Here is a 24,247-nt window from a genome sequence, read left to right on the forward strand (position 1 = left end):
TCTGTTATTCATTGAAACCCATGCTACTAGAATAACACATTTTCAGTGATGACGCCTGTGAAAATTGTCTAGAATATGGATCTCAAACTATTTATCTATCAGAAAGCTTGAGTCCGGGGCTCAAAATAAATGTATATGTTTAATAAACATATATATTTAAGAAGTTAGCAATTTTCTTTTTTTTTTTTTCCCAGGTGTTTTAATGTGGGAAGTGTATACAGAAGGAAAAATGCCCTTTGAAAAAAGCTCCAACTATGAAGTGGTAACAATGGTTAGCCAAGGACATCGCTTGTATCGGCCCAAACTGGCCTGTAAGCAGATGTATGAAATGATGATGATGTGCTGGCAGGAGGTATATATTTATATTTTTTTAATTATTATTATTTTTTTCTTTTTTTTGCCTTTGAATTGAAATACAAGTTGATCTAGAAAGAGCAGTTATCTTCTCTAGAGCAGCATTCTTAGTGCATCCAGGTCTCTCTATTCCTGTACAACTGAACTAGAGCTCTGATAAGATAAAACATTGAAGAAATTTCTATGAAATAAATGATCTGTCAGATTGAGTATGTGAAAATAAAATTGATATAAAAGAGGCACCAGGGAATGACACCCAGAATTCTTAGAATCATGAACAACTTGCATAAAGAAAGATTGGAGCATTTCACCGGGGAAGGGTGGGAATGGGGAAGAAAAATGAAAAAGAAAAATGTAAAACTACGCAAAATTATGAATTATATAAAGAGTGTAGTCCAGCAACACCTATTTATGCCTTTTTCAAAGCATAAAGAAAAGTGTTGCTTGCTGAGATTAGACGACACATCCCAAAATCCAGACCAGGAAATATTTTTATATTAAATACCTAATGAGATGCTAAATTCCTCACCAAAGAACGATGCAGCAATTTATCAAAATCAACACAACTTTATTGATTTCTGATTACAGCTGTGCATGCTTTTTATTTTTAGAAACCAGAGGAACGCCCGACTTTTGAAGAGCTGCTTCATGCAATCATTGACATTGCAGAGGGCGAAGATGCTTTTTGAAAAAAGGCAACAGCAGCACAAGCAGAGAAAATCAGGCACTTCAAGAGATATGTGCCTTCATAGTTTCTTTTTAAGAACTTGATCCTGTAAGCTGTTGGGTGCTGCTAAATAATGTGGGCAACCTGTAATATCTGATGCACTCCAGAACAAGGAGAATTTTCCATGATGTTGGGAAATGAGCACAGTGTCTTCAGCAATCTCTGTATTTTCTCTGAAAAGTCAGCACAGCTGTAAAGTTCAGCTCTTAATGGAGGGAGAAAATGTGGCCAGAGGCCAGGAACCTCGTTTGTATTTAGTGGGTTGGGTTCATGTACATACAGTCCACGTTTTTGGGTTTCTCTTTACATGGGCAGTAGCATTAGTAGTGATTTGCATGCTTAAAAATGGAAGGTATCTATAAATAGCTTTTTACTGACACTGAAATGTTTCCAGAGATTCTCCAGAAACATTCTTTTTCTTGGTTGATGGGTGTTTGTCAAGAAGACAAAATGCACCTCTTTCATTTGCACATAGTAAGTTGTTACCAGCTCAGTTTAGCATAACACTCTAAAAGCTGTGCTTCATGAGCCATGATATGCCTGGAGTCATTCTAAAGTTGGTTTACCAGAGATCTCCCATGCTTAGTCTTCATGTTACTAATGAAAAATAAGTCCAAGATTCACCACAACTGGCTGTGAGTGAACCATAGTACCATGTTTTGGATTAATTATAGAATTATTTATATGCTGTATGTACTGTAAATATAGAAATTGAATGCATTTATTTATATAAAGTGGGGGGGTTTTGTCTTGAAATGTTCAAGCAAAAATTTGTCCTTCCTTCAGTTGAACACACAATTCTATACAGAGGGTTGTAAATGAAAGAAATTCTTGAATGTGTTTAGGAGGGGCTTGTGTTTCTGTCTGTTGTCTGTACATACAGTGATCTAACCTTTCTGTTCATAACAGAAGATATACGGCATGTGTGTGTAAATAAACTGAATGTTAACTATTGTTTGGAACCAACTAATTTGTAGCCTATAATTTACTGTCACTCCATTGTAAGGCAAACTAATTGTTCACATGAGTATGGCATTATGGTAGTGCATATATATATATATATATATATGGATATATATATGTACATATATAGATATATACGCTTTGGTGTGTAGGTGTGTATACATATACTCTCTTTCTTTGTAGGTATATATATATATATATATATAGTAGAATGAATACATATTTAAATTAATTTGGCCATGATGAAATGTTCAGCATTACCTGAACTCTCCTTGAAGTTACATGCCCTGTCCCCTCTGCTGGAGGCCAACATCTCCACAGTCTTACTGAAGCCTACTTCAGTTAACCTAACTTTGTAGCAGTGCATACGAGGACTATTTGTACTCCTGTTTCACTGTAGTCACCTTCTAAGGAGCTCTATTAATTTTTTTTTCATTTTCTGTTGCTACTTGTGCTGTTGTGCCATGTGTAATAGCAAATAGATTGCACCAAAAGGTTTTTTTTTTGCAGATAGTCAGAGAGAAGTATGATGAATTTAATTTCCAATGAAGTTATTAAGAGTAACCATAGTTAGCTTAATACATTCCATCATTCTGGCATTGGAGTGTTTCAGTAACCAATTTTAGAGATGTTTAGATTCCCACACTGCTTTGCTTAATGTTTGCCTTTATGTTCAAAAGCAGGAAGCCTCCTCTTTCTTGGAAGAAGTGCTTTCCTTTTCTCATGCTATTCTATTGAAAAGCTACAGGCTGCCAGAAAAGGTTCAGATGCCTATTTCCTTCATGACAAAGTCTCAGAAGATTATTCCAACCATGCAAACTAACCTGCCAAATTGCAGAGTCCAAAACCACTCTCCAATCAATACCAAGAGCAAGCATTGTTCAAAGGGAAAATTTAGGTGTTTCTACTCTACCTGGTAGAAAAAGTAGTGGAAAAAGCAATTTGGAATATTTAAGGTAAGCCAAGCACATCTTTCCTTCCCTAACTGCTCCTTTGAACTCCACTTTCTCTTAAGATCCTCCAAAGTATAACTATAAGCTAACTCTTTCAACAACACACCATATCATGAGTAATAATGTTTCCCTTAAAACCTAAATGAAGCTTAGGAAAATCAGAAGACTAATTGCTTGCAATGAACCTTAAGCCTATTTCTTTGCAGTAATTAAATATTTATAATTAATTTATGTAATAAAACGCACCCTAACTGTGTGAAGTTTTGGCAGCAGTTTTCTCAATGGGATTTAATCAGACCCTTTCACCTGCCTCTTCCCAGTATCTTCAACTGAAGATAATTTCTGCCTACTTGGTATGGGACTTGATACCAAGGATGTCAGGAACTCTGAGGCACCCAGTTTCTAGATGAATTAATTTTTTTTTAGTTGAATGTAGCCTTAGGTGGCTAATTTTAGAAAGGATCAGAACACCTCTGGAGGCAGCTGTGTTGCTGACTCTCTCCTGGTGTTTTCAAAGGCAGGTTGAAATGCTGTACCATCCTTTCTTCTGGATGAGCTCACTCATCCTTAAGCAACTTCAGCCCTTCCTCCCATTTTTATTATAACTGAATTCAGTCAAATGTTGGCATCAAAAATCCACTTGAACAAAACCATTCTGTGATTCATGTCTGCTGTGGGTTTTTTACTTTTTTTAAAGCAATACTTAGACCTAGTGGTAACAGTTTAATAACTTTTTTTTTTCCTATACAATGTTTGATACTAGAAAGCAGACTATTTTTTCTCCTTCTACTCTGTTTGGGTCTTTTTTTTTTTTTTTTTTTTTTTTTAAATAAAAGGTGAGTAGGCGTGGTCAAGCAATAGTTGTGGTTTACCATTCTTTGTATCAGAGCAAAGAGCTCAGTCTGGGCTGTTTTACTGGCACAGCTGATGAAGAGAGGTTTGCATTTTCTTTTTAATATAAACGGATAACCAGACATGATTCTTTCTACCTGTAAGTAAACTTGGCTGCATATTTTGATCTTTTAGTTTTGTTTTGTGCAACAGCAGTGTACTTAGCAAATGAAGCATTTAAATAGTGCCATAAAAATATGAATCTACTTTGTCTTGCACTGCTAAGGGGATCTCTGTTAAGACTGCTTGTCTGAACTTTCAAAATTAACACACAAATATTAATCTTTTGTACCACAGATTTAGCAAAGCAACTGATTTTACATATAGATAGGGAGATATTTCCTCATACTATTCTTACACTTGTGAACTGCACAGACATGGATAGAGAGTTTGGTAGAACTAAACCTGTCTTTCCTCCAGAGTGTAGTTAACTCACAGGAAAGACAGGAAGCCTCAGCTTGCTCACACCAAAAGCTGAAAGCTTGTATTTTAAAATGCTTTTAGAAGCAAACTATACTGTGGCTTTCTACCAGGTTATTGATTTTTGTCGTAATGTTGAAAACTGACAGATGAGACCAGGATGCACACTGTGTTACAGCAAAGGTTTGGTGGGTGAAGCTGAGTTTGTAGCGTTGAACACAGTTAACCTTCTGCTCCATTGCAAGAGCTTCTAGCAAAAAATGATGGAAGAGTGCAAACCTTAGACATGGGCTGGAGTGTCTTCAGTGTTAGTAGTGCTTTGGGAAACTGATTCAGAAAAAGAAACTCAAATGAAGAAAATTCTGAAATAGCAAAGTTATAAAATGCAAGTTATAAAAATGAATTTCTAACTTGTTGCTTTTGATGTTACTTTCCTAAAGCTGCCATTTACAGTGAGTGACAACTGAGGATGGGAAGAGGATTGCACATGTATGTGTGAATTTACCATGTATACAGACAATGTTATCAACCCAAAGTGTACTCTGGGTGTTGTGGGACTGTATCAGGCCACGATGTGTTTTCACTCTTCTGATGGGACTCTCTTTAAGCTGCTTAAGCAAATGGCTGTTTCTGACAGCTGACCCATCTTTCCCTTCTTCCTCTTGCATCCCATCTGCTCTGTTGTGCACAGATAAATTTATTTCCAGAACTCAAAAGTTGGTTATCAAAATGTCAGCTGCACATTTTTAGGCTGAGTATTTGTCAGATTAGCTTCAACACTGGTTTCCTAGTGTTTTTACTTTAGCCACATGCTTCTTGTGCCATGGGTATTTCTTGTTTTGGAACAGAGCATCCTGGTAGGTCTGATGTACAGAACTGTCATGGCTCTGTGCTGGTATTGGGATTCATGTTTGCTTGACTGTCATCAGGGAGATAATGTGACACTGCTTTATAAATGAGTGTCTTCCTCCTAAACTGCTCCTTTACAGAAAGAAAAAGACATTAGCAGTGAAGTGCACTGTGTTTGTTTATTCCTGTGTTAAATAACTTTGTCTAAGGTGGCAAGCTTTCATCAAAAACTGCAGAAATAAAAAATTCTCTATACAGTTGAAGAAGGAAGATGGCAGGTTCTAGATTCAACACCTCAAATACTCTTCTTGTTTAATTTGAACCTAGGTTTTAGACTACTGAGTTTAGTTGTTCCATCATGATGTACCCAGAAGATCAAAGCAACATGTGTACATAGCTTATGTTTTGATAGAACACAAGGGAATCTGAGCTGGAAGATTTAATGGGGCTGTGGGTGCTGGAGGAATCTTCCTTGGTATGGATTTAAAAGAAGCAAGACTTGATTACTTTTTTTGTTTTTTTTTTAATTTATGGGAAGCTGTTTGGTTAGGTCGGAAACAGAGAAGTGGAATCTAACATAATTGATAGCTCCATAAGTACTTTATTTTAACAGACTTCAAAATAAATTTACTGTTAAGAATTATAGAATATTTCTTCCTCTTAGCCTGTATTTCTGTCCTGTATCCTGTCCAAGCAGTCTGTAATTTATAACATGGCAAATATAACTGGTCTCTCTGTTCTCTTCCAAATATGGAATCCAAAATGTGATTTCCTTGCTGAAGCACAACTCTCTGTGATACCATCAGTGACTAATCTTCAATTTATGAACAGTGTGGTTACTTGAGTTGGGGACCAGGGGATCAAGGCCAGCTAACATGTGACTCTAACACTCCTTGATAAATCCAGTGTTTTGCTTAGGAAAATGTCCTTGGTGAAAAATTGAAGGAAATCACATAGAATAGTTCCATTGATTTCAGTGATCTAGCAGAAGGGAAAATCAAGAAGAAACAGTTTAAATTAGTAAATTCTAAGAATCTATTTTCAATTTATTTGCATTTTTGAAAAATTAAAATACAGGGGTTTAAGCATTATAACTATTTCTTAGTTTTTCTGAGGGGTGTTGAGAAAAGAGAAAGGAAGGAAGAGCACAAGCCATGAGAGAGTGACTGTGGGGGTGAGAGGTGTCAGGCAGGAAATGCCATCTTCCTGCTGCGTGACAGCGCGCACTGCCGTGCAGCCCTCGGCCTCAGCATCTTCCTGGGCCACCAGGAGAGCAGGCTAGGTCCAATTATTCACTCGGGTTGTCAAAGCTTTCCCCATGGGTGGCAAAGTCTTGATGTTGGCAAAGTCTTCCTGAAACAGCATCACAGTTTGGGCCTAGTTTCTGAAGTAAGTTATGAACTTAATAAATACGAATTTAATTGGGAGGGAAAAATGTACTTCAAGATGCTTACCAATGACCAGGGAAGATGTAAAATGCATAGATAAGTACCTGACTCTTTGCTTGAGAACTGACGTTCCAAGCCATCAGGTCAAAGCTTCTGGCCTTAAGTCAATTTATCTAAAGTAGGACTTTGCTCTGCAGAGCTGAAGGCCTTTTTCTATGGGCTTTGATAATGTCTCCAAGCAGCCTTGGCAAATTTCCAAGCAGAAATGTACAGTTTGCACTGCAATAATTTACACCTGTACTAATTTCTACTGAATTAATTCCACAAATACTCTAGGAGTAATGCAGGGACAAAAGAATTTCAGAAGTGACTGAGGTTGCTGAGAAAATATGTATAAAGGCAAATTAATTCTCAAGAACTGGAAATTGTCTGCTTTAGGATGATATCTGCTGGATTGATAGGCTGTGATTTCTCTCTTAAAATACTCCAATGGAGTGAATGAGGACAACTAAACTTTGGCAGAACTGTGCAAATTTTGTGCTGCTCCTCCAGATGCTGCAATTCAGTTCAGCGTGGTCTTGTCTGATCCATGGCCTTAATCTAATCTGAGCCTTAACTTAGAGTCTCCAGAATTTATCATCTCCTATTTTGTCATCTTTATTAGGTTACACACTCCACCCTTGGAAAAATTGCTCACCAAATGAAGCACATGTCCCAGGGAGCAACATCACAATTACAGTTTCAATCTGTACCTTTTCTGTGGTTTTATGGATAGGACAAGAGGATAAATATTCAATATCAGATATGCCTAGGGTATTTTTTAAAATGTCACGTACATTCATTTATTACTAATAGCTTCTAGCACAGTAAAAAGAGGGGGTCAGGCATAAAAATCATCCATTAACAAAACAACTCTGAGATTCACTGAAGGCAAAAAGGATTCCTGACCTTACAGTATAAATATACTCAAATTACTGGGCTCATAAAGAAAACAAGACAGAATTACACATCCATAGCATCTGTCTGAACCCCTTGTTTTCAAACTAACAGCCGAATCTTTCAATTCTAATTAGAAGATTATTCTAGTGTTGCAAAGAAAGTCTGCAGTGCACTATTTCCTGTAAATATTTTATATGGAGAGCTAAAAAACTGAAGAGAAATAATGTATTTAATTAGACTAAATGGTTCAATGAGAAGAAACAGACAGGTTTTCAAATATCATGTTCTTATTTGCAAATAACGACATACTTCATAGATATTAATTAAACTTCATGTCACTGGCTGAAATAAAAGAAACCCAAGCATTTTTCCACCCACAGTGTTGACTATTTATGAGGCAGGTTTAAATGGCCAAGGGACAATTCAATGTACACTGGACAATTACACAGCAAATCAACTTCATTGACAGTATCCTTTTAGTCTGGCTGCTTTGAAGAGAATTGTTGCTGCCAGCTGGCTTGGGTATTTTTAATTGCTGCATTTTTCACAGCTGTCACTGGAAGCTTTTATCAAACAATTGATGGTGTCTTCTGTTTACTTGTTTCCCACACAATAGATTCTTCACAGGATTCAACAGTCTAAGGAAAACTTCCTCATGACTTTCAAGACAGTCTAAACAAACCACTTATGAGACAGGGCTCTTCCTACTAAGAACTAGATTTGGTCTTATCATTCGGACATCCAACATTCTCACTTCTTTTATTAGCACAAGATTTGCTATGCTGTGTACCTTCACAGGGAAAATAATTACATTTTCATAATGTGGTAAGGTTGCTTAATGGTTTGAATGCTAAGATTCGTACTCTTGGCACATTTGGCTTTCAGTTGGTAATAGGCAGTGGCAAAAAGTCTCACAGGAACCAGAAGGGACATCCTCCTTATTCCAGGCTGGATTCCAGGTCACTAGGATCAACAATGCAAAAGTGCCATGCGGACAAAACAAATATTGTGGAAGGAACTGGTGGGACTGTATAAAGAAATGTGATATGAAATGCAAAGCAGCAAAATTCTGAGACCTTGGGAAGTCTATTTAAAAAAAAAAATCTGAGGTCTCTTTGTAAAATATGACCTCTGTGACAGACAAAAATAGGACACATTATAGTGAGATATAAAGTTTATTTTGTGTTAATGCAGCTGAATATGAGGGGAACCTTGTCTCTCCATCCCTGACTCTGATGCTTCTTAAAAGACTGTACATTGCACCTGAGAACCTGAGCCTGTCCTGCAGGTGCTGCTGCTGCCCTCCCACCTGCACAGTGGTGATGCATGAGGGTGAGACTTCAGGGAACTGAAGGGAAATTTTAGAAAAAAATTTATAAAGAAGGATTATCAGCCCCTTGACATGCATGTGTAAAGCACATATTCTCTCTGTACTTTAAACTTAGGCTAGTGCATTTATTATATTAATGGCTGCAACAGAAACAGGAAAATCAGTAAATCAGTATGAATTCAAAGAAGTTAATATAGTGTGGCTCCTTTAATAAACCTCAAAATAAAGAGAAGCTTGTCATGCAAGCATGATTTCATATTTGGCTTGAATAATCTAAAAATTATGTCAGTGCTGAAGGGGACAGTTCTCCACCTCCTGTCCCTGACAAGATTCTCATCCCCCTCATTGCACTAGGTAGAGCTTGTGCAGGGTGGTGTAATCAGTCAAATCAGTATGAAATTGGCTAATAATGTATCTTTGTTTATTATTTATTTTTGCTGATTTAGTGAGCTGATTTAGCTCATACATATAGCCTCATCATTGCCAAAACATCATAAGGGGGACTGTGGTAGGAAAGATCTGGAGATTTAGGTGGCTGCAAATTCAGCCATAATGACTTGCTAGATATCTCACAGCAAGACAGAGCTAACAGTGGGTGTAAGCACATAGGATGGCCCTTAATTCTGTAAGTTTTGTGAGCAAACAAACAGAAACACTGCAAATATGGAAATTGTTCTTTTTCACAGATCACACCATCCAGTCTGTTTTCTGCTGCTGCTGCTGTTCAGTGCAAGAAAGGTATGTGAAATGCTTAAGCTTTTCAGTAATTAAATATCTACACATAAAGGACTTAAGATCCCTCTATTTGCAGTAGAAGAGCAAATTTTTGGAAGTTTAAAGACACTGTACTCTGCATATCCCTAATGAAGGAAGGCATGGATGGCCATGGATGTTTTTATGTGGATGTTTACAGATAGGCATTCACACCAATGCTTCATGTTTTCAAAATCAGAGAAATGAGAACAAAGGTGAACCTGGACCCTGACGCTGTCGTGGTGAACCAGTACTCTGCCTCTCAACCAGACATTTCCTATGAATCTATTTGGAAGTGTGGGGTAAGTAACATTTTGGCAGGTGAAAAGAGAGAATTGAAGTGATTTGACAGTGGCTCAGTACCAGAATAAGCAGGGGAATAACTAGCTCTTGAGCATATAATAGCTCTTGAGCATTTAAAGTTCTTTGTTGCACAAAAATTACAGAGTATCAGTAACTAAGCAATCTATAGTAGAGAAAAAGGTGTAGTTATGAAAAATACTTTGATTTTTCAGCAGCACAAGAGACAATTACAGTTTAAGGACAAGCCATTACCTCCTCTGCCTCCTGAGGCCTTTGAAGACTGCACGAACAAACCCAGAGTTATTGCACTCTATGACTTCTTTGCTAGAGGGCCTTTAGATCTGCCTCTCAAGAAAGGAGAAGAATACATTATCCTGGAACAGTATGATCCCCTCTGGTGGAAGGCAAGAGACCAACACGGGTAAGAGAGAGGGCATCTCTTTCAATCTCCCTACACAGGGAGAAGAAAGCCTAAAGCAACCTGTGCAAAAGTGGGCTGATAGAATGAGACTTATGGGGCTATTTAGGAACAGGCTTGATACTGTTCAGCTCTATATGAGGCACACAGATTGACTGGGCAGAGTTTCAGCAGACCCCAGAAATGGACAGGGAATCTAGAACCTGTTGGGAATTCAGAGTTAAGCCCTACAGTCAGTAAGTTCCTGGGCAGCATAAGGGTGTTTGAAGACCATGTGAATCGCTGGGCTCTGGGGCATGTGCAAACCCAGCTTTCCATATTTCAAGTGCTCTACAATGGAGAGTGTACATGTAAAAACTGTATGGAACCACAGAGATTATGAAGACATACCAGAAACATAACCTCTTCCCCAAAACACCTGGTTATTTTGGAGAACTAGATAACTTCAGTTAGGATCCTTTTCCTCACTTATGTTTGTTTTGTGTTGTTCCTCTTTCTCGTTTGCATTATCTTCAGTATCTCCCGTACTCTGATACTGGGAATGGTTGTATGTTCTATTATAACCATCTCCTTTCCCTTCAGAGTTCTCCTTTCAATATTTTAAATGCTTTTCCTCAACTCTTGTTTTCAGTAAAAGTATACTGACAACTATTTTGAACATACAAGCAAGCAAACACTTTGTATTTCTTCATATAGGAAGTTTGTATAGGCCAGAAATAAAGATGGTGGCTTCTGGTTCAGAAGAAAAAAAATTTTTTCCTAAATCTCAGCCTATACCATCTGGCTTTTTCACCTGAGTAGCCATCCACTACTAGTAGTCGTGGGACAAAAATGTTGTGCCTGGATGAAAGGATTCAAATTTTCATTCAGTTCTAATGCTGGAATTCAGTATCTAGCAACATAGCCCCTAGGATAAAGAACCTTTGTAATTCAACAAAAGAATGATGTATATCTTAATCCTACTAATCTTTTACACCACATCATAATATTATCCCCAATATGTTGTTTCAGGAATGAAGGTCTAATTCCCAGCAACTATGTCACTGAGAACAAGAAAAGCAATTTAGAAACATACAAGTGAGTACCTTTGAAAATTATTGGGCTTTTATTTCTAAGAATGGACTGCAGAGATACATTTTAATGTTTGATCCCTCAAATTTTTACTAGACATGAACATGTTTATCAAAAGCTTTCTTTTTTTTAATACAAAATATTACTTTTAAAATGAATTAACATTCATGTACATGAATCATAGTGTCAGAATCCAGATTTTTCCTGTTTCTGTAGACCCAATGCATAATGTTTCTGTATTCTGATCTTTGCTTGTTGTGATTATGTAGCTAATTCCAACTACTATAAGATTAAATTACTGGAGATAAGACAAAAATTCTGAAAAATTATAAAGAAGAAAGGCTTGACACATCATCCAGGACTGTAAATTTCATCATGGTTTAACATAACTTTTTTCCCTCCTGGGGTTTCTTTTTCTTTTTTTCTTCTTTTTTTTTTTTTTTTTTGAGCTAATATTTAGTCACAGTAAATTGGGGCCAAAAAAGTTTTAAAAAAAGGTCTAATAAAATCATTCCAAATTAAGACATGTTCATATACAGCAATAGTTCTAAACATGTTTTTGACTTGGAATAATGCAACTACTAAACTGTGAAACAAAGCAAGCATTCATTTTTACTGGCTGAAATTAAGGATAGGTTATGTCCTTGTTGCAGGTGGTACTGCAGAAACATGAACAGAAGCCAGGCAGAACTTCTTTTGCACCAGAAGGTAATTCAGCCTACACACAGAACTAACAGAACTGAAAAATACCTATCAGTAGAGGCATCAAGAGCATTATCACAGTCAAATCAAAATCTTTTTGGTATTCTGTAAGATAAAAAGTGCATTTAAAAATTTCTACCTTAAAATGAAAAGGCTTTCTGGAGTAAGTGTAAAGTGCAGACTATCCAGACTTTACAAAGCTTTAAGTTGTAAGTTGTAGCCCAGGCAAATTCCATGTAGATTTTCCATGCCAGATAAATCAAATTATGTGGCTTACTGTGCTTGTCTGTTGCATTAGACATTAAAAACTGAAATCCATGTAGTGAGCTAATTAGCTCTGAGTTTAGCAGAATTTAACAAACCACTTCATCTTCCTTAAGTACAGAGCAAGCAATCCACATTTCATTCTACCCCCTGTCAGGTACCAAAGTGCCTAACTCAGTCAAATTCATTGGGTCTTTGCTCAGGCCCAGGACAAGAAACTCCAAGGAAGAACATCTCGGACAGAATTGTTTTAACTTGATTTTTTTTCTCTAGTGATTTGTACAATTTTATTTTTTAATTGAAGCATTTTCACTACCTCACACTGAATAGTATAATTCAGCTAAATTACTTTATCTCTAAAAAGTTTTCTGGCACTGATTATTTTCTCTTGGTTTATTTTACTCTGCCATGTACCTGGCTATCCATTCCTGTTCTCCACTTCTTTGTCTTCCTCCCAAATAGTAATAGGTATTCTACAGAATTTGTTAATCAGCGGCAAGTCCTGTCTCATGGGAGCATTACTGAAGCTCAAAAGTATAAAATAATTCTACTTGGATTTCTTTTCAGCCCAAAGAAGGCGCATTTGTTGTCAGAGATTCAAGCCGGCAGGGTCTTCTTACGCTGTCCATGTATTCGCGGGCTAAGGGGTGAGTTCCTCTGGATGGTTAGGGTTTGAACCAAGTGGGGATGGAAAAGCTGCCTCCAGACTCCTCAGAATAACTGGGTAGGTTGGGCATGCAGGGCACAAGAGCAGGGAACCACTGGGATGCTGTTCATGCAGAGTTAATCACCCTGTGTGCAGAAAAGATCAAGGTGGGTGGTGGATCTGGGAGTCAGTGTGCAAATGTCCTGGCAGGACAAGATTACCTGCACTCACTGAAATTCTGAAGTGATCTGCTGTGGAAACCGTGCCACAGCCTTTGGCCACTGCATCAAACTGTTTCCTTTCTCCACAGGCTCTGTGCACTGTAAATCCATCCCAGACTCTGCTGTCCTCAAACTTCACCTCTTTGTCTCTCAAAATCACCTCACCCCTACTGTGCAATCTTAATTTTTCCAGACAACAACCACAGGACTCACACTTGCCTGTATCTCCCACACCACTGACTTAACCTATTTCAAGTTGTCCTATACCCTTTTCATCAGCCCCCCCACATCCCCCTGTATCAACTGTGTCTGCTTTCCTTCTCTCCCTCTTACAACAAGCCAGAAGTGACAGCAGCTAAGGCATTGCTGTTACCCCCATTTCCTCCCTCCCTCCTTGGAAACATGGGGCCAGCCCTCCCCACCATCCCTGTGCTGAGGACAAGGCTCACAATTTCTGTAGGCTCGGTAGTGCTTCTGACAATGACTCTGTATAATGTGTCTGTATTCTATCTCTGCTTGCTGTGACCATGTGTCCACAATTTAGAGAACTGACCTTCAGCAACCACCAGCCTGAAATGCAAACAAAACTGCTTAATTTTGAGAGTCACAGAAAGCAGGAATAGATGGGCAGCAAAATATACAGGAAGCACAAAAGACAGATAAAGAGAAGAAATACAGAAAAACAAAGGTGTCAAATAAAAGCTCCAATGAAGACCCTTTGAAGTAATAGAACTGAAAATTTATTCTCAGGCTATACATGAATATGTGTTTACGTTTTTTGGGAGAAAATGCAGGTAATTGGTAAAATTTTAATTTTAAGAGATTATAGTCAAATAAATACTAAATGAGAAGGAACATTTTTTAAACACTGTGCCTATTTCTTATTAATGGGATACATGGGTGAAAAATACATGGGCAACAAAAGACATTGTATAACTGTCTCTCAAAGTTGGGAGAAAGAGCCAGTGGTGGAATCCTTTTTTTTTTCTCCTGAAACAGTAGCCATTGGTACACACAGCCATTTTAAGCTGAGAACTGTGTCCCAAGTATTCAGATTTTTTTATGTTTCCATAGTGAAATTTAGGCAGATCTATAGTATAAATTATTTTTATAAAATTAAAAACTGAAAGTTACAATGCTTTGTTGATTTCAGAAGTCATAATGGAGATATTCTACATTATCAAATCAAACAAAATCACTCAGGACAATATTATGTAGCAGAGAACTATGTCTTCTCATCTGTTCCTGAACTAATTGAGTATCATCAACACAATGCTGCAGGTAATGCATGTGAGCTGAAAACAGTTTTACATCTTTTTCTAGTACTTTCCTTATAAAAAGAGACAAAAGTGTTTCTTTTGCTAATGAATTCAAATATGCCTTGATGCTTTCTGCCAAACTCATAGCTGTCATGTGCATATACCATGGGGGAAGTGAAACTACCAAACTTGTCTACATGTATTAAATGAGTTTAGCAAAAATAAAAAGCTGCTCTGTATTCTCTTGGTTCACATTTGACTGAATGTTACTTGGGTGTAATTTGTTCATAATTCTTTCTCTGTCTATAACAAGGACCAGCATACATGCAATCTAATACAAGCAGGAGCTGTGCTGTGCATCAGCAGGCAGCATTCTACTGATTTTGGAAAAAAACCCAAACCATACCACAAACAGTCAAGGGCAGAATTAGCCCTTGTGCTCACAAGGACTCTCTAACACTGACTTTCAGCTTACCAGGGTTAGATACCTCTAACTGTTGGCTGATGGCAGGTTTTTATAATTTTTAGCATGAAAAATATCCTTCACCTTGGTTCTGTCCATCATTTTAATACAATATAAAATGGTTTTACTCTGACTGAGGGAAGATGGGAAAACACATGGAGATCTCTTGCACTAGAGAGGAAGATATGGGAATGGACAGAGCCTTTTGCTGGAGGGAGGAGAATTGTAGGAGACACTTGTAGCAGAATCAGCCCTAAAAGTAATAGCAAGAAGAATCAATGAACTCAGGGAGTCCTTGATGAAGGATGTATTCACTGGTACTGTTGGCTTATGAATGCAAAGAAAATAAATGAGACACAAAAATACTTCAAACCTTGAAGTCATGTGGGCAGACCCTGCTTAGGTTGGTGATACAGGATTTTAGAGTTCATTTAAGCTCGCTAACATGGTACAGAAAAGCAAGAGTATTACTGTTGGCTTTATGAAAGAAGAAATACTTTTGTAGTCAGGGCCCTATTAAATAGTCTTTCTCCATTTCTTCTCACTGTAGTGTTTTATCTGAGCAAACTAGGCAAAAATAACTTCAAGAAATAAGAAATTTACATCAGATTCCAAGGAGTTTTGCTTGAGAAGAGGTATGATATAGCATATTTTAAAATTAAGTAATTTGTCAGCAGAATATTGTGGCTTTGTCCCCGACAGGTCTTATCACACGTCTCCGACATCCAGTTGGATCAGATGGATGCACCTCACCAGATACAGGAGGGTTGAGTTATGGTAAATTTTTTATCTTCTTGTGAAGGAGATTTAGCTATCTGCCTGGACAAGAATTTAGCCTTTATTCACCCAGCTAGTAATTTAGTTGTATCTGTGAAATTCCTTGGTAGTAATAAACAGATAAACAGTGTAAGGTGTCAGTACCAAATGAGACACCTGACCCAGCTGCTTCTGTGCAGTGACTGTTGAGCTCCTGTTGCAACCACCAGTGCATTCAGAGCTATTTGGACTTTTCTAAGCAAACCTAAGACTCAGATATACATTTATTAGCTTTTGAAAGGGTATTTAATCTTTGTAAATGCTTAGAAAACCAATTGAAACCTGAAATTAATACTGATTATGGAGAAGATTTTCTTTGTCAGTTCTGCAGGTTTTAGAAATAAGAATGGATCCTTATGTGGTGTTAAAACAAGCAAACAATAAATGCCAGCTTTGTGTATATAGATCAGAAATCTCATACTATCTATTGGACAACAGGAACCTCCAAGACTGAGTATCTTTCATGTTCCCATGAATCTCAAGGCTTAATATTTCTGGAGGGTTGAGCTATCATAGTTATTACAATAAAGGTAGCCAGTGATTATTTCTGTAGCCATACAATCCATCTGGAACTGGTTTGGAGCTCAAAACATCACATATCAAAGTGCCAAAAAAGTTCTCATGTGTAATCAAAGCTAAACACTTGCCTTATCTTCAAGCCTCAGACATTCCTACATTAAGGAAAATTACCAATCACATTCTTTAAGCTGTAAAATAGCATTTATATTTAAACATATAAGAGCCAGTGAAAATTTTCAGATATTTAAAACTCATGCAGCAGCTGATGAACAAGTGTGATGCTTTGCAGTGCTCATTAACTGCCATCAGCAAGGTGTGTCTCCTGGGGCATGGCTCAGGAAAGCTGGCCTGACTCTCCTGACATACTGGCTTGCTTTTGCAGAGGAGTGGGGACTAAACCCATCTGAACTGCTGTTACTGAAAGAACTTGGGCGTGGGCAGTTTGGAGTTGTTTATCTTGGTAAATGGAAAGAGACTGTCAAGGTTGCCATCAAAACAATCCATGAAGGTGCAATGTCTGAAGATGATTTCATGGAGGAGGCCAAACTGATGATGTAAGTACAAAAGATATTCTGTCAGTTTTCCAAGAAATAAGAATAACCTGATTAGATTTCAAACAAACAAAGCAGTTTGATGGGAATGGTGGATGTGTGGGACAGAAAGGCTGCTGTAAAGATCTGAGCCAAGCTGATGCAGATGCTTCCTATGGCCAGACTCTTCTTTGGAGTGTGCCTTGCTTTGTACTGTGGAGCTCAATGGGGAATAAATGTTCTGTTAAAATGTAAATGTGCTCCTACAACTGTTCTTTAATCCATAGCTCAGAGTCTCTAGGAACACTGGCAGAGCTTCTATCCAACTAAAGCTTTTGAGAATCTGTATTACCATATCTGCAAATTTTGCAGATTGGGGAAGTATCCTCATGAGGTCTTGGCAAAGCCCAGAAGAGATGAACCCTTGCAGGGTCAAGGCCCCTGCCTGCAAACCAAGTGTAACGAGACCTTTCCATTTTGCATCAACCAAATCAAGCTTTGCATTCACTGCATTTATATAACTCATGAACAATTATGAGTTCACAGAGTGAACTTTTTGTAGGAAGTTGTAGAGAGAAATGTGCTAAGTACTGGGAGAACTCTGAAGTCAGCTGAATAGGATATTGTTTATCAAGTAGTAAAAATATTTTTCAAAACCATCATAAGAATCAAAGGTTTAGTTACCTGCCAAGAACAAACATAAGCCTGTCTAAAATGTGATTTTAAACAGGAAGCTCTCCCACCCAAAGCTGGTCCAGCTTTATGGAGTGTGCACACATCACAAACCCCTCTATGTTGTGACTGAATTCATGGAAAATGGGTGCCTGCTCCGTTACCTTCGGCAAAGGCGGGGGAAGCTCGGCAGAGACGTTCTCCTGAGCATGTGCCAGGATGTTTGTGAAGGGATGGAATATCTGGAAAGAAACAGCTTTATTCACCGTGATTTGGTAAGTACAATAGGTTTTCTGAGGTTCTTGTCAAATATTTTCAGTGGAGAATGTGCTCTTGCATTTTATGGGACACTATGTATCCTGTAAGACTTCAGCCCTGAAGGATCTAATAAAGGCAAACCCAAACTTTTCAGTTGTTGTTTTGCTCATGGACAGCTCAAAAAACTACTTGAGAGAAGTTTGTCCATTGGAAAAACCCCTTGAGAGATCAGAGAAAATTAGAATATTGACATAGAACTATCTGGTATTATGACATCTCAATGTGAAAGTGATTAGAACACAACCAAAATCACAGCATTACAAAAAGTCAGCAACAATGAGAATTTAAAAAATTGAAATATTTTTCTATCTAATTTTTTTTGGTTCTCTACAGCCATTCATTAATGCTGGGATATATGAGTGGCTTTTCTGCCCACAGGCAGGGAATTAGAGGAAAGGAGTTTGTTTCTATACTTCTTGATACTTTTTCAATGTTCACATTTGGATGTAGAGAGGAAATCTTCCTTTTCTACCTAGTTACATGAAGAAATGTAAAATCTTGAAAATTACCAGGAGGTTCCTGATTTCTGTAATGAAAACTTCACAAAACAAATCTTTAAATTTACACTAATTGTCCCTAGTGTTGATGCTCAGGAAAATATCTGGTTGGATCATTAGACTCTGCAGCCTAAGAGTCTTTCACTGTTTAAAATACATAAACATTTTGCAACTCATACTACAAGCATATAAGTTGCTAGATGCTATGTATGTGTAACTACACAGTAGTGAAATATGTGCACTGGCTCAGATACAAAAATTCACTAATATTTTTGACCAATACACTAATCTTCTTTCAGATATAAACAGCATGAGCTAGAGCAAATATAATCAGCTGCTGTATTTTTCTTATAATTCTTTAACACAGATTTCAGATATGTTTCTCTCATTTTCCCTAGGCTGCAAGAAACTGTTTAGTCAATGAGGAGCACGTGGTTAAAGTATCTGACTTTGGCATGGCAAGGTACGAGGCCACTGACAAAGGTTTTGTGAGCACCTATTCTCAGACAGCTGCAGCATGATCTTTAGTTAACCTCACTGCTTGCTTCACTGGTTTGGGGAATCCCACTGTGGGTAATTTTTGAATCCAGATGAAAATTGTAATGTTGTTTAACCACTGTACCATGAACTGGATGCCGTGTCCTCCTCTTGCTTGTGGTGAGTGCAAGATAGATAAACAAAGTGCCAGGTAAACTTCAGAGGTGTTTATGGGTAGAGAAATGCCCAGAGTGCACAGGGCAGCCAGAAGCCTGAAGAAAGAAGTTCCCCAACTTTGCTGAGCAGGATGGAGGTCAGCAAGTCGCTAGGGACAGAGCTGGAGCTGGTGCTGACCTCTGGAGGCAGCAGTCACTGCGTAGGTGAGGCAGGATGCAGGGAGGACCGTGTGGGTAGGAAGTGTGACCCATGCTGCCCTAGCAGGGAAGTGGTTTTTCTGCTTAGAGCTAGAACCAGCCAAAGTGAGGAAAGAGAGCACTCTCAACTCTGACAAACACCTGAGAAACATAGCACTAGCCTGACAGACTTTCCTCAGAGCACACAGCTGAGCTGGCCAAATGACTGAATGCTGCCCAAAGGGGATGTCTCCTTTCTTCTTTCCTCTTGCAAGCCCAGCACAAAGCTCTCCACTTTTGTATTTTACTGGCTGGTTTTTCTGTGGGTTAGCAGACTGAATCAGCTCACTTAGGAGGCAGATGAGCTTGAAAGACAGTCAGTGGCTCTGAGCAGAAGGGTGTGGTGACATTTACCTTGTGGCTGAGAGTTGTTAGGTCAGCACAGCCATGCTCCTTCAGTTTTGCCTCCAATTTGTAACCTCAGGCTTACAACACCCTAGCAGTTTATAGCTAAGGACTTGTTTTTCAAAGGGCTCTCCTGTTCCATGGTTGTACTGCTCCCCAAAAGGGTAAGGTCAGAATCAGGGCTCTGGACTCATCCAAATGAATGAGAAAATACAGAAAGGTGGCTGTCAGGCTCCAGCCTAAGCATAATGGACCTGAAAGGCTCACTGTGGCCACAAAGAGGAGATCAGTGGTGAGGCTCTAGGACTCACTCTCCTGGGGAGGCTGTGGAGACATGATGGGACCTGATTATTCAGAGCTCACACAACTGCTACTACAGACTGTTTTGTACTGCTATTTCATATGTTCCTTATTCAATAGCCTCCCATGTTTCTGTGCCTGCACCAAAACAAGAAAGTGAGGAAAAAGATTACTTATTTCAGTGTGACCTCCTTTAAAAGGTGCTTTAAAAAATTTGCCTCTATGCTTTCCCTGAGAATAAATGTGTACTGCACATCTGTGATCTGCTCAGGAACATTAATACTTGGAAAATGTACCCAGAGTTCATAAGGACGTTTGGGTCAGCCTAGTAATAATTTAAAATGTTGCCCTATAAATGCCTGCATTAGGCAAATAATTTCATTTTATCTGGGAGGTCAGGTCCTATAGGCTTGGGGAAAAACAATTACTTCAGTGCACTTGCAAGAACTGCTGCCTCAAATGTGATGAACATTTCTTTTTGTGTTGCTTTGGTAACAATGTCCCTCATATGGCATCTGGGAAGATGGACAGCAAGAGTCTTATTTAGGTAGAACAAGTGGTTTAAAAGGTAGATCCTTTAAAAAAAAAGACTAATTATTTATTCCTGCTGATTTTCCTGCCCATGGTGATGTGTCTTACTAATATACACCCAAAAGATGACAATAATAACTGTCCTGTCACTCTTATGTTTGTATCAGAATGTTTTATTCTGACATATTTCTGATAATAATCCCAAATCCAAATCATTCATTTAAACAGAAATGTCTTTAAGTGTATAGCTATGGGGGGTTTTTTGTGTGTGTGTGCATTTTATACTAAAATAGTGATATAATTTTGTTGTTCCCAAATTGATACTATTTTTCTGGAATTCTAAACCATTTGTGGAAATGTCTCTCATTCAAATATATGTTGTTTCCTCTTATTCTTCAGGTATGTCATTGATGATGAATATATTAGCTCTTCAGGTGCCAAGTTTCCAGTCAAATGGTCATCTCCTGAAGTCTTTCATTTCAAAAAATATAGCAGCAAATCAGATGTCTGGTCATTTGGTGAGTTGATTAGGTGAAAGGGCAACCACAGTTCCCTAAAGCTATTGATGTGATTTATGAAAGTGTAAATTTTTACTCATGCTACCTATCTTAAGCTTCAGTCCTTCCCATTTTTCAGTTTGCTTATATTGGACAAATGGATTTTTCATTCGAAAGGTTTTGCACCTAAAAAGTAGATTTTGACTGAAATGTGTATTTCTGATGAGTCCCCATTAGCCAAACATTCATCTGAGTTTCATGGACCATCACCTTAGCTGACTTAAAAGAAAGCAGAATTATATTAGTTGAAAATTGTTTGGGTTGTATCCTTCATTCAGCTCAGGCTGCCCATATTTTCATTCATTTTTCAACACACAGAAGAATCAGGAGTGTTTTTTATTCTCTTAATTTTGTTAAAATTGTGGGTTTGGCATCTTATGTTTCGTCCTAAACCTATTTTGGTTCATTCCTAGGTGTACTGATGTGGGAAGTTTTCACAGAAGGCAAAATGCCTTTTGAAACCAAGTCAAATGCTGAAGTTGTCCGTGAGATTTCTCAGGGTAACCGACTTTATCGACCACATTTGGCATCACATCCTGTGTACAAAGTCATGTACAGCTGCTGGCATGAGGTTTGTTCCCCTTTTTTTTCCCCTGAGGTATTACTTTGTTCTTAATTTTTAACATGGATACAAAAGCAATCTTAAAAGCTCAAGGCATTAAATCCTTATTTCACATCTGTGGCATTCTCAGCATCTCCAAGTACATTTTCCACCAATCGCACCAAAGTTTACAAGCCTCTGCTTCTTTTGGCTGGTGCAGCTAAGCAATACAGAGCACACTATCAGTACAATAGGTCTGGACCATCCCAGGGTTGGAATATGTCACTGCTGTCCTGTTTCTATGCTGGCTGCAATGGGATACCTCTCTTGTGCCTTTGTACCATTCATGGCTTTCTCCAGATAACACATTCATACACCAAGTGGATATGCACACTAAATGTAGATTATGAAACCCCCTTTTCAAGTGTATATCAGTATCTCTGTACATCAGTACAGCTCCTAAGCTGCACCTTTCACCCTCTCCAAGCTGATTTAATACTTCATGTTCTGTCACCATTTGTCCAGCACCTATTATTTCCTATATTGGTAACAAAACACTGATTTCATCAACTTCTCCATCTGATTAATCCCTTAAGGGCCCTCCTTCTCTAGTCTCTAGAAGAAATGCATCTTTATTTTAGGTTAAAAGTCCTTTCAGAAGAGCTTTTTGTGCAATTTTTTCATGTAAAATTGCAGGCAGTAAAATGTAAAAATGTAAAATACACAGTGAGTAGCTGGGGAATCTTCCTGCCACTATTGTCTCCTTTATCTCCCACCTTACAACTCTGAATAAAATTTTTAAATCCTGAGTAAAAATAAAGCTTAAGAGATGGAAATCTAAATTGCATCCAGCTTGCCTGCTTACTGGAAACATCGACTGGGCTGCCAGGCAGCAGAGAGATCATGGGGAAGAAGTTCTCTTTTCCTGTCTGCCACCAAACAGGAGTTTGTTCCATAGTGAGCTGCAGCACTTCAAATTTACAGCAGTGAAGATCCTTTTTCAAAAACACAGGAAGCATTCCTGACTGCCATGTTTTCTTGACAGGTAGGGTTTTCCATAGACCTACTGCAGGGAGAAATTCCACAGGAATTCTGATCTAGAATTGAAATAAGTATAAAAATAAAATCTTTTTACAAGTGTTTGTGCTCATGCTGCTGGTGTCATGAATAACAGATTTTTATTCTTCTCTAAAATTGCATACAATTTTTTTCGTCTGTATTAATAAAATGAAATGCAATTTTAAGTGTTATCTCATATGTACTTATATCCAATTTCTGAAGTCAGGTACTGTAATCAACCAACCTGCTAACATAAGTTTATCCTCTGCTTTTCTTTTCAGAAACCTGAAGGACGTCCTACTTTTGCAGAGTTAACAGTGACCCTCAGAGATCTAACAGAGATGACATAAGCACAGATTTTGTACCAATATATTTCCTGAAAGGTTAGCATTAAGCATGCCACTAATGAAGCTGGTACAGAAAACCTCAGCCTTTTGGAGAGGTCTCTACCTAAATCACAGTACCAGCATCCTGCATATTGAAGCAGCTGTTTGGTCTTGGCACAGTTTTTCTTATTTGAGAAAGATACTCCAGGACACTGGTTTGGGCCTCTCAAGGCTTTGTTTTCATGGTTAGGGAAAAATCTCTCTGAAAAGCAGTAACCAAGCCTACTCACTTTATGGATATTTTTATTCATTCTTTTGTTCAGAGTTACACTAATTCTTGCATCAATATTATTACATTATTTATACTTACTATGACACATGCATGGGGGAATACTGATTGGCAGAACAAAAATGATGGAAGAACCTCTGATAAGCTCTGGCTAGGTCACTTTTAAAGGCAAATCCTTGAGCACTGCAGAGCATCCAGCCCTGGAGAAGCAGAGCAGGGCTCTGTCCAAGGGACAGCCAGCTAAGTGACTGGCTGCTGGAGCAGTGCCCACACATGTGCCTGGACCCACTACTTGGACAAAGCAGTGCCTCAGCCCTCCCCTTGCAAATGGCCAGGATGGTTCATGGGCAAGTTAAAACTGGAACCTGGCAGTAAAGCTCAGATGGATCCCAAGATACCTTACATGGACACATCTATACCCCTACTTCTTATGTTATTATTCACTTTGAATTTTAAATCTTAACTGTGGTCAACACAAATATGTTGTAGAGAAGGAAAGGTAGATAGAATTCATAATTATTTAAAACAAAATAGTCAGATCATTGCAAATATATGTGTTCTTGGAAGTATGTGATTGCATTGTGAATTATTTATAGGTAAATACATCATAATATTTAGTTTTGTAGGGTATTTGTAGACAAAATATGTAAAACATGCTAGATAAAGAATGAGTTCAATTTAATTTTTGTCACAAATTGAGTCACAGTTTAATTTTTTATTTCCGAATTTAAAAAAGAACTGTAACATTAAAAGTAAATACAGAAAATCCCACAAAGTTTGGAATTTCCAAAGGATGATGGCATCTCATAATCAAATATAGTCCTGGCAGTAATCAGTCATCTTTACTGCAATAGTATTTTGATAGTTATCAACCCTTGGGAAAGCAAATTGTTAGTCCAACTGTTTGAACATTCGGGAGTACCTTCAAACACACTTCTAAGGTATTTCTGCATCAAGTAAACCATGATATTCTCATTATTTCAGGTAATTTCCCAGAAGAATCGATGTCACTGTTTACTTTCATAATCAATTTATTTATAAGCATTCAACCCTTTCTCAGACCTATGACTAAATGCAGACCTGTGATTGTTGTGGTTTAACCCCAGCTGGCAACAATACCACCAGCTGCTTGCTCCCTGCCTC

At 38.1% G+C, this 24,247-nt stretch overlaps 2 protein-coding genes across 7 annotated transcripts in view; both read left to right on the forward strand.

Annotated features, from left to right (window-relative positions):
- Positions 1-2,035, forward strand: part of TEC (tec protein tyrosine kinase) — a 44,252-nt gene extending 42,217 nt beyond the window's left edge. For all 3 annotated transcript variants that reach the window (XM_030239526.2, XM_009100369.4, XM_030239527.2), the window contains exons 17-18: positions 195-352; positions 966-2,035. In XM_030239526.2, coding sequence (XP_030095386.1) covers positions 195-352; positions 966-1,043 — 236 coding nt within the window. In that variant the 3' untranslated portion in view covers positions 1,044-2,035. The remainder of the gene's footprint in view (positions 1-194; positions 353-965) is intronic.
- Positions 2,036-2,190: 155 nt separating this feature from the next.
- LOC103826179 (tyrosine-protein kinase TXK) lies at positions 2,191-23,898 on the forward strand. Of its 4 annotated transcripts, none has more exons than XM_030239192.2 (15): positions 2,191-3,000; positions 9,501-9,552; positions 9,767-9,869; positions 10,083-10,291; positions 11,300-11,365; positions 12,013-12,067; positions 12,893-12,972; positions 14,346-14,473; positions 15,617-15,691; positions 16,632-16,803; positions 17,510-17,726; positions 18,665-18,729; positions 20,732-20,850; positions 21,303-21,460; positions 22,771-23,898. In XM_030239192.2, exons 3-15 carry the CDS (start codon positions 9,771-9,773, stop codon positions 22,837-22,839), a joined length of 1,512 nt encoding a protein of 503 aa, XP_030095052.2. In that variant the 5' UTR covers positions 2,191-3,000; positions 9,501-9,552; positions 9,767-9,770; the 3' UTR covers positions 22,840-23,898. The 4 variants fall into 4 exon arrangements, with proteins under 4 accessions (XP_030095052.2, XP_018781571.2, XP_009099711.2 ...); XM_018926026.3 differs by lacking the exon at positions 2,191-3,000 and adding an exon at positions 3,839-3,988; XM_009101463.4 differs by lacking the exon at positions 2,191-3,000 and having other exon boundaries at positions 9,045-9,552; positions 10,086-10,291.
- Positions 23,899-24,247: the final 349 nt, after the last annotated feature.

Source organism: Serinus canaria, chromosome 4 (genome assembly GCF_022539315.1).
Source record: "Serinus canaria isolate serCan28SL12 chromosome 4, serCan2020, whole genome shotgun sequence".
Classification (NCBI taxonomy): domain Eukaryota; kingdom Metazoa; phylum Chordata; class Aves; order Passeriformes; family Fringillidae; genus Serinus; species Serinus canaria.